Consider the following 11,459-nt stretch of genomic DNA (forward strand, 5'->3'; position numbering starts at 1 on the left):
TTCTCTCTATCTTTATACCAAACAAACTGATAAGAAAGGATGATGCATTAAAATAATAAAATTTAAAACAGCAATTACATAGCAAAAGAGTAAGAGGGCTGCAATTGAAAGTTTCGTCCAGGTAAGTTAAACAACACCGTAAAGGATAGAGATGTGGAGAGGGTAATTATATGAAAAATATAATTTAATAAAAAAATTTAAATTACATAATTATAATATTGTTTTATATAAATGAAGAAAAAGTTATTAAAAATTTAAAATTACTTTTTTCAAATATACCATAATCGGTTGACTAATTTGAACATATTCAAGAATATTAAAATAAAAAAATGCACACCCTCATTCCATGGAACACTTGTCACATGTTACATTAAGTTTAGAATTGTAGCATTTTTTTTTCTTTCCAAATATAACTATATAAGTATAATGTCTATATTATTGAAACTTGAATTTTAAGGTAATCTTTTTCTTTTTTAAAAAAAATTAAAGCTAATATTTTGAATATTTATCATTTTTATTACTTTTTTAGGGCATAATCTCTAATTTCTAATGTCTATTTTATTTATATTTTTTAGGCCGAAACTAAAGAGTTAGGCCCAAATAGAATAAAATTCATACTTTTCAACCCAAAAATTAAGGGGGGGAAAAAAAAAAGAATTTTAACTTGAGCCAAAAACTGAAAAGGACCATTTAATTCAAAATGGACCCAAGTGGACCGAAATGGAACTAAGTGAATAGATTGGACCGAAGTAGACCGAATGAGAATGAAATGGATTGAAGTGGACCGGATGACCAAAATGAACTGAATGGACCAAAATAGTTCGAAGTGGACCAAAATTCTATCCTAATGTGGCTCAAAAAGAGCATAGTAACAATAAATATTACGCTTCAACTTGTAAATATTATTTAGATTTGTAAGACATTGTAAAATTTGTACTAACTACATCATCACTAAAAAATAAATATGGATTTGTTTATTATGTTGTTGATGTGAAACTAACTAATCATGTCGATTTTTTAGTCAGTAAACGATATTGTTTAAATGTTTTCGTTTACTATTAAAAATTTAAGTGAAAACACTCATAAGATGCATTATTTAAAAGATCTTATTGTTTTATTCGTATTAATTTTTAAAAAAAAATGCTTAAATGACTTCATGTACTTATAGATTTAGAAAAAATAATTAAATTAAATCATTTAGTTTTTTACGAATAGATCTTATAATTTATATGAACAAAATTATACCAAAATGGACTATAAAGACTGAAGTAGACCAAAATGCTAGGCTAATATGGCTCAACAGAAGCATAATAATAATAAATATTACGATTAAACTTTTAGATATACAGTAAAATGTGTACTAATTACATTATCACTAAAAGAATAATTAGGAATTCGTTTATTATGTTGTTAATGTAAAACTAACTAATCATGTCACTTTGTAAATCTTTTAGTTAGTAAATTACATCATTTAAATGTTATTTTTACTATTAAAAATTTAAATGAAAACATTCATAAGAAGCATTATTTAAAAGATTTTATTGTTTTATTATTATTAATTTAAAAAATGCTTAAATGACTTTATGTACTAATAGTTTTGAACAAAATAATTAAATTAACTTATTTAGTTATTTACTAATAAATTTTACAATTGAAATGTACCAAAGTGGCCCGAATTGAAACCAATCAACCATAATGCTAACAATAATGATACGCTTCAACTTTTAAATTTTATACATACATTTTAGATATTTTATATACGTTTGGGACAATTTTGAGTATATCTAAAAACTAAATAACTTAATAATTTTAGTAACAAAAACTACCGCTTCCAAATATAAGGAATCTCCACCCTTACCCAGCAATCACAACCATAAAAGTGACCTGATTATAAGAGAGACCCATCTCATCAAATCCGCGTTGTTCTCATGTATCATTATGAAATTATAAACTTTGATTATACAAAAGCTCCAGAAGCTCAAATTAAATTCCAATTCCGACAAGTTCTACTTCTATTACGATATGCATACTTTTGTGTTCAAATATTCAAGTGTGAATGAATTGATTGATTAAATAGTCAAGCTGCATATTATATAGCAATTATAGATAGAGTTCAAACTCCACAGCAAGTTTGTCAATCATTTTAGGAGGATACCGACATGAGAGAAAAGGTATTGATAGCTCGAGAAGGTGAAAAAGCGATCAACAATAATAAGGATATAGGCACATCCATTGATAAGAAGTTTCACGATCATACATACTATGCCTATGCTTGTAAATTTTCCACAAAAAATAAAATCAGTGAGGCATTCTCTTATGGATAAAACTTAAGTACAGTACATTAAGTGTTGTTCTTTAAGTTCTCTTAAGATTTAGCCATGTGACTATTTAATAAGATGCTTCCCATGACTCTTTGTCCAACTTAGTTAAAGCTTTGAATGGTCAAGTCGGATGGAGACAATTGTTTGGACTTCATCCCCATTACTTTGAATGTCTTATAAGGGAGAAGATTTACAGTTGATCCATAATCCAGTAGGATTCTTAACAACCATACACCTCCAATTTTGCCCTTGACATATAAAAACTGATTCTGAAAATTTTCCCCGAGCTTGAAGTCCTCATCACTAAACATTATGCATGCCAAACATGAAACACATAGTCTAGGTGACAAAGGTTGTCAGGAATTGCCTTCTTTCCCTTTAGAAACATCATATTTTGCATTTTGGCTTAATTTTTCCCTTAGTGGTAATGACAAATGTTGGCCTGAAAGCAAAGTTACTTCATCTACCTCTCGTTCATTGTCATCAACTGAAACCGTGCAACATTGCACAACTTCCTCTTTCATCTCATCCTCAGAATGATTTTGAAGAAATTCCTTAGGAAGATATTCAACTAGAGTTATTGGCATTCTCTCAGATTGAATATATTTTTCTTCCTCTAAACTCATGCTTTTCTTTTGAGTGTTTTTCTTTTTCTTCTTGTTTTTCTTGGAATCCTTCCTTCTGTGGATTTTGACTCCTAGCTTCTCAAAGGGCATAATGATTGGTAATGGTCTTTTAGCCATTTTCTTGGACTGCTTACCAATATATGTTTGCCATTCTTCATTTCCATCTTTAGAGGAATTTTCCCAAAAGTCTAATTTTGCTTCAATCATAAGCTCATAAAGACTTGGGAGACTGCTTGACTCGACCTTAACATCAAGAGTCTTTTTGATCTTTTCAACATTATTTGGTTTTGCCCCTAGTGAGCAAGGCAAAGTGGACTTTGGTTCCCCCTCAAGCAAAGAAATGCTATTTGATGCAACAACTGGTACTCGAGATGAACTATCTACCTCAATTTCACCATCATTTATCATTTTTTGAATTATATTCTTCAAGATATAGCATTCTGATAGAGGATGGCTAATGATTCGATGGTAGCGGCAATATTTAGGGTCATCTATCTTATCAACTTCAGAAGGTATTTTAGGCTCAGGGAGTTGTATTGCTTTTTCTTTCACCAATTCGTTAAAAATCCCTTTTACATCATCATCATGGAATGAGTATTTCGTTTTCTTTTTCTCTTCAAGAGTGAGATTTTTCGAGCCTTCCTTTCCTTTCCCATTTTGCTCTCCATTATTGACAAAGGTAGCCATTACTTCTCCATTATTTCAGGCCTTTTTTCCTTCTGTATTTTTTTCTTCTAAATTACGCCCCCTTTGTGTGGTACTCTTTTGTGGGGCAATTTGTCTTTCAACATTGCTTGCCTTAGAGACCAATGCATCAAAACTCTAAGGTTCTGCAGTCCTTATGAAAGTGGCAATCTCTGGTAAGAGATTATTTGAACACATTTGTACTGCAGATTGTTCAGTCAACTTTTCAGAACATTAGAGATTTAGGCTTCTCCATCTTGTAATGAAGTCATTGACACTTTCATTCGATTTTTGCCGAGCATCGACTAAATCAATGATTGAAACTTTCTTCTTTGAACTCACAAATTGGGCAAGAAAAGTCCTTTGTAAATCGTCCCACGTATGGATTGACCCTGGTTGTAATTGGGTGTACCAAGTAAACGCAGAACCCTTGAGAGATTGGACAAATTGTCTTATCAACAAGGCATCTGACAAAGCAGATTCTCCACAAGCCGAATAGAAATGTGCCAAATGTTCTTGAGGGGAACCGGTCAAACCATTAAATTTCTCAAAGTTTGGTTTTTGATAATTGGTTGGGAATGGAACAGTGTCATAATGAGTTGGATAAGGCTTTCAACACCCATAAATGGGTAAATTTATAGATACCTGAAATTCCTTGACTCCTTCAGCAATGAGTGTCTTTAATTCATCTTGTGTTATAGGACTAGATGATGTGTGCCCTTCTTCGACTGTAGGCACTTGAGTTCTAGTTGATGTACTTGCTTGAGACGCTACTTGGGCTGCCAAGGCTGCTATTTCAGCATCTTTTTCAATGAGTTTTCTTTGCAACTCTTGAAGTTGCTCTTCTAAATTTGTGGTGCTAGTTACTAGAATCGGCATGTCTTCAGAATCACTTTCATCTGAGATCTTTAACACTTTGTCAAATTGATTTATTAGAATTCCTGGAAAGTCTTCTTCTTGAAAAATAGACTCTGAATCTCTGTATAGTGGACTATGAAAATCACTTTGCGTTTCCATAGTATCGGAAGAAGTGGTGGAGATTGAAGAATCATCGATGATGGATTGGGACATGGCGTGGGCCCTAGAGTGTGTGATAGGACTTGAGTAAGGCCTTGGTGACTTATTAACCTCCTCACAAATCTCTGTCACATTTTTGTGCTTTGAACTTGTCCCTAATCCAAAATTTTCTTCCTTTGCCAACAAATAGCCTGAGAAGAATACCCATTTTTGAACCTTTAAGTTTGACTTGGCCCTTTTTGATTGTTCAACACAAAGAGCTGTTAATGGATAGTAATCAAACAATTCGGAAGTTTGACTTTCTTCTCTCCTTGCGTTTTTTCTAGGGCCTCGCTTGGTTGGTGGCAATGTTTCAAATAAGGCATCAATGTCCATGGCTACTTCTTTTCCCTTGACAACAGGATCAATCTTTGGTGAAGTTAATTCAAGAATGCAAGGCCTCATTGCCTTTGGTTGAGGAGTCGCCTTTTGCTTTTGTGATGCCTTCTTGGAAATCTTGATAAACTTCTTAGTGACCTTAACGTTCGAGGTTTCAGGATGTCTAGCTTCCATTTCTTCAATTGAAGTCATCATTACTGACTCGGTTGTTCCCAATGTGATTGGGATGGAGCCAATCATTATTTGAATAGGGAGAAGCCTTGGGGCCATACCCATGGTGTTAGGGTCATTCACCTTAGAACCTTCGGTTTGGAACTTCTTAGTTTTAGTACCTTTCCTTGCTCTCCTCTTCTTCAAAGTCTTTGAAGTTGACGAAACTCGGATGTTGGTCACGTGTTCATCATTTGGTACCTCAAGCTTGATGGAAGGGGTACCAAGGGTGAATGTCATGCGACAATCATTTGCTCCTTATGCAGTTGTGGGAAGCTTGTGGAAGTAAACAGTCACTTGGGGAGCCATTGGTAAACCTATCACAACACGAAGATTGATGTATAAGAAACATAGTTGGAGATGAAAAGGAGAATGGGTCCCACCGAGCGTGCCAAAAATCATGTTGACGAAAATTGTTAACTAATGTTTAACAATAATTGTCAACTCATGTTTAACAAACGTTGTCAATTAGTCAAATTCGTCAAACATAATTTCACTCATATGCCTTTTTGGCGTATGAGTTTTATTGATGTAAGTAGTGCCCATTCAAGATAATGTATCTCTTAATTACAATCCCTTGTTTCAAGGGAAGACCTTTTAATTCCAACCATGTTGTCTTTGTACATAGGTTTATTTATTTTTTATGTTTAAGGGAATATGTGTTTTTATTTATTTGTGGCTGCACCTAATAATTTGTTTAGGTTGCCTACGTACCCTTGGCGGGGATCAAGCCACTTCGTAGTTCTTAATTTGAGGTTTTAGATTTAAAGTCTCAAATATGGTTTTCTCTCATTTTAAATGATGGATCTCTTAGTCAATACTTGGTTTTTAATTAAGTATTGGCATAATTTTGTATTTGGGTGAGATAATTGATTTTAATCTCAAGGATAAGTCAAAGACCATATTTTCATGGAAATTGAATCAAGGATTCTCTTCTGGATCAAGCCACTTCGTAGTTCTTAATTTGAGGTTTTAGATTTAAAGTCTCAAATATGGTTTTCTCTCATTTTAAATGATGGATCTCTTAGTCAATACTTGGTTTTTAATTAAGTATTGGCATAATTTTGTATTTGGGTGAGATAATTGATTTTAATCTCAAGGATAAGTCAAAGACCATATTTTCATGGAAATTGAATCAAGGATTCTCTTCTTTTGAGAAGTTAAAGTTCCAAGTAATTTTCCTTTTCTTTCATTTGCTTCATTGAAGGAATTTTAAATATTTTGATTAAAGGAAAGAAAAACTCCTTTGAAGCAATTTTTATTTATTGTGAACATATTTGAAATGGGAAAATTTTCCCAACCCAATTTTATAGTCATTTTATTTTTAAAAATTATTAATTCTAATTAATAATCCCAAAGAATTAGTCACAATTAATTTGATAGAGTTAATGCCTCCATTGATTTAATGGTGGAATCAAGGATTCCATTAAAATGGTAGAGTCAAGGACTCCATTGATGGGGTAGAGTCAAGGACTCCAATTATGGGGTAGAGTCAAGGACTCTATTAATAGAGTATTATACCACAACTTGAGCGAGTTTTTATTTGGTAATTATCAAATAGGATTTAAGAGTCAGGGACTCTTGTATAAAACTTCATGTATAGAGTTAGTAACTCCTCATGAAACCCAACCCTATTTGTTTTCCCAAACAAAAATTCAAATTTAAAGAAGAAGGAGAAAGAGAGATTTTGGCAGAGAAGAAAGGGGACTAATGAAATCCCATCTACAAACCTACGCTTTTGCTTGGAGTTACTCTCTCTATCCGTACTTTTTTTTTCTCTTCTCTCCTTGTCTTTGCTGTGTGTGTACTTGCTCACTTTTTGTGTTTCCGGCCTTTTTCTCCCTTTTTTTTCTTTTGTCCTTTCCTCCCTTTTCCTTTTCCTTTCTCCTTTTTTTTTTTTTTTTTGTATGCGTGTTCTGCTCCAATTTATAGAGGAACTGAGAAGCAGTTTTTCCCTATTTTTGCTCTTAACTGATCAGTTCATGGAGCAGTCTGAGTCAGTTTTTCTTCCACGATTCCTAACTTCATGGTCAGCCGTGCCCCACTATTTCCACTTTTCAGATAGTAGGCAGGTTACTACACTTCTTTTGAGGTGTGGGGTTTTATAAGTATTTTGCTTTATTTATTTATTTATTTATTTTTGACTCATGTGATGTCAATTCCCTTATTTTAAGGTGAGATGTTGCAAAAGCAACCAACCATTCCCACGTTACTTTCTTTCCTTCCTTCTTCTTCTTCTTCTTCTTCTTCTTCTTCTTCTTCTTCTTCTTCTTCTTCTTCTTCTTCTTTTTCTTGCTACATTCCTTCCTTTTTTTATTGTAGTAGTACGTGTGGCTAGGGACATTTTATTTAGCCACACATCCCACCCCTTCAACATCTTATCATTTTTTTTTAAAAGGACATATATTTTGGACCCCTATAAACTTGTTCAAAACTTTTATATTCTTTCATAAATATTGCTTGAAAATTTTTTTTATCTAACCACATTTTGCTTTTAAATTTCATATTTCAACAGTGCCCCCTGAGTGTCATGTGAGAACAATGATGATTCTTGCGTGACACTTGTACCTTGATTTTTGTTTTTGTTTGATTTTCTTTGGTGTGGTTTGGAATCTCTTGATTTTCTTTGGTGTGGTTTGGAATCTCCTTCGTTTGAATTTGAAGTCCCAAGTGGCATGTTGATTTGGCTTTGACATCTTTTGTTTTGATTTTTTTTTTCTTCGTTTGAACATTGATTATGCAAATTTTCTTGCATGCATAAGATTGATCATTTATTTGGTGGGAAAGAGTTTTTTTTTTTTTTTTTTTTTTTTTTTTTGCTGCCTACGTACCCGAAAGGGGATCAAGTCAACATGTAGTTCAAGAGGGGATTTGGTCTTTTTTTTTGTTTTTTTTTTTGAGGATGTGACTGAACTCAGCAAATGATACCAAGCTGCCTACGTATCCGAAAGGAGATCAAGTCAACACATAGTTCAAGAGGATTTGGTTTTTTGTGAGGATGTGACTGAACTCAGCAAATGATACTAAGCTGCTTACGTACCCGAAAGGGGATCAAGTCAACACGTAGTTCAAGAGAATTTTTTTTTTTAATGCCCTAACTTTTGCCTAGGTCACCTTATAAAAAGGTTTTCAACCTATGGGTTTTTTTTTTTTTTTTTAGGTGTAGAACTTTTTAATAAACTTCCCATTTACACAAGGGTAAACACGTTGTTCCTCACCCTTCTTCCTAAGTATCCTTGTTTTTTGGATAGATGCATAAGGATGGTCGGTTCTTAAAATTTGGCATCAAAATTTGGCATCAACATACACCATTTTCACATTTCCATCTTCATCTCAAAGTTTAAAGCATTGATGAAATGTAGAACCGATTATGCCATAAGTGTGTACCCAAGGGCATCCCAACAACACGTTGTAGGAATTATCGACATCGATTATGTGGAAAAGAGCTTCAGAATACAATTCTCCTATTTCCACTTTTAATAAGATGCTTCCCATGACTCTTTGTCTAACTTGGTTGAAGCTTTGAATGGTCAAGTCGGATGGAGACAATTGTTTGGTAAATGCCACTATAGGTCCTATCCCAAACGCCACCATAGGTCCCCTATTTTAATTTTTTTAGCTGTGCCATATTGCCGTTTGCAAAACGCAATTATAGGTTATACTATTACAAATGCCTATAGTGGCGTTTATAAAACGCCAATATATGCCCTATTGTTACAAGGGCCTATAGTGGCGTTTGTCAAACGCCACTATAGGCCCTACCCAATCGGAAAAAAAAAAAAAATAAAAAGTTCCTATAGTGGCGTTTGACAAACGCCACTATAGGCCCTTGTAAGACCAGGACGGTCTTTTATAAACGCCACTATAGGCCTTTGGAAATGCTACTATAGACCCATTTTTTAAAACGCCACTATATGACACTCGAAACACCTTATAGTGGTGTTTTTTACAAACGCCACTAAAAAAAAGCCCACTATAAAACCAGTTTTTTATAGTGCGTGTAGCCAAGGACATTTTATTTAGCCACATGTCCCACCCCTTCAACATCTTATCATTTTTTTTTTAAAAGGACATATATATTGGACCCCTATAAACTTGTTCAAAACTTTTATATTTTTCCATAAATATTGCTTGAACATTTTTTTTATGTAACCACATTTTGCTTTTAAATTTGATATTTCAACAGAGTCCAAATTTTCCAAGCTTTGCACGTACAGCCTCCTGCTTGCTAAGTCCCTCTTGATCTGGATGAAGACGAAGAAGATACTGAACTGGCGTTTCATCCATTGTTAGTAGGTCCACAAAGTGCTGCGAATACCTCCCAATCCTTAACTTTTGACTCCTTCGTACTTCACCTTCTGTTGGAACCAAATAACCTGCAAGAAGATTCAATAGGGTAGATTTTCCCGCACCATTGGACCCAACAATAGCAACACGTGTTCCCATATCAATACCTACATCGACATTCGAGAGCCTAAAATCCGCTCGATTTGGGTAACTAAAGCTGACTTCAATTAGCTGCAAAAGTGGCGGTGTGAGCTCAGTAGGTTCAGGGAAGTGGAACTCCACACTATAATCTCTCCACTTCTTTGGAGCCTCAGGCAGAGGCTCATCCTCATCAACCTTTCCCTTAGCCTTGCTCTTAGATGCTTCCTTTGCAGCATTAAACTTAGCCCGGTCTTTCACCTTTGCCTGCTGAGCCCGACTCCCTGACCTCTTCGCTGCTTTAATTTGCTTCTCATAAGTTTCAAACTTCTTGTTCATCTCTTTGCGACGCTGCTCATACCCACTTTCAAAATCATCAAAATTCCCACGGTAGAAATGAAGCTTAAAATCATGGAGGTGAATGATCTCAGTGCAGACAGTGTTGAGGAAATCCCGGTCATGTGACACAACTACAAGAGTTTTCTTCCACCGACACAAGTACTCCTCCGGCCAGAGAACAGTCCTAAGGTCAAGATGGTTTGTGGGTTCGTCCAATAAGAGAAGTGTTGGTTGCACAAAGAGCGCCCTAGCCAATGATATTCTCACCCTCCAGCCACCACTAAATGATCGGGTTGGGCGACCCTGCATATCCTTGGTGAAACCCAACCCAGCAAGAATCTTTGATGCCTGAGCCTCTGCTGCATCTGATCCCAAGGTATGCAACTGTTCATACAACTCAGCAAGCTTATCTCCCGCATCATCCCCATTCTCATCATCTCCATTCTCACCCTCAGCAACAGAAGATGAATTCTGAAAAGATTCAACCTCTTTTCGGAGATTTACCAGCTCTTCATTAGCTGTAACAACTGCTTCAAGGGCAGTTTTATCATCACCAACCACCTCTTGTTCAACCAAAAGCACATCAATATTCTTAGGTACTGGAATCTTCCTCCAAGCAAGGAGCTTTAATAATGTAGACTTGCCCATTCCATTGGGTCCAACCAAGCCATACCTTTTCCCATGAGATATCTTAACTGACGTGTTCTTTAAGAGTTCTTTTCCCCGAGCAGATACAGAGAAATTATCAACAGTTATGTCTTTGACATTGGCATCAGCTTCATCATCCCCATCAAGAACTGAAGCCCGGCTACCAATAACAACAGTAAAAGCATCATGGTCATCCCTAAGGGCCTCCTGTTTTGCCTGCTCTGCTGCATGGACAGCAAGTATGTCCTTCTTTTCTCTTTTTTTCAACTCTTTCTCACTTATGGCTATGTCAAGTGAATTTGAATCATTCCTCATTTGCCGCTTCTTGGCATCAGACAGGTCTTGAGGCATCATCCTCATCATCAGATGGAGGAAGATCTATCTTCTCAGTGTAAGATGACATTTTTGGAGCTTTTGTCTTAGGTTTACTAGAAGCGTTTGAAGAAGAACCCTTTTTAGGTTTCTCAGGTTTCTCATCCATGTTAGCAGGCATCGCCGAGACCGAAAGCTTCCCTTTCTTCGCATCTTTTGAAGTGTCTTTGCCACTAGCCTTAGCACCAGTCCCCTCCGGCTTCTTTCCCATTGCAGTAACTGGTCAGGTAAGAAGAAATAGATTTAGACAGTGTTAAATCATATCAACCTTGATCAATTTTTATTAAGTTCATCATGAATATAAATGCATAATTAAAACCACATTAGAGCTTTTTTTTGATAGGTTAAGACCACATTAGAGCTGAGCAAGACAATTCACATAATAAAGAAACAAATCCATAGAAAGTAGAGATATGTGGCTCAATTTAAAAAGAAATAA

At 35.1% G+C, this 11,459-nt stretch overlaps 1 protein-coding gene across 1 annotated transcript; it reads right to left on the reverse strand.

The window, feature by feature from the left end:
* Positions 1 to 9,415: 9,415 nt before the first annotated feature.
* On the reverse strand, positions 9,416 to 11,261 carry LOC112030012 (ABC transporter F family member 4). The gene is given in 2 exon segments (XM_024062696.2): positions 9,416 to 10,997; positions 10,999 to 11,261. Coding segments are annotated over 2 exon segments (1,815 nt in total). The 5' UTR covers positions 11,232 to 11,261.
* Between the last annotated feature and the right edge of the window lie 198 nt (positions 11,262 to 11,459).

This window comes from Quercus suber, unplaced genomic scaffold (genome assembly GCF_002906115.3).
Source record: "Quercus suber isolate HL8 unplaced genomic scaffold, Cork oak 2.0 scaffold_748, whole genome shotgun sequence".
In the NCBI taxonomy this organism is placed as follows: Eukaryota; Viridiplantae; Streptophyta; class Magnoliopsida; order Fagales; family Fagaceae; genus Quercus; species Quercus suber.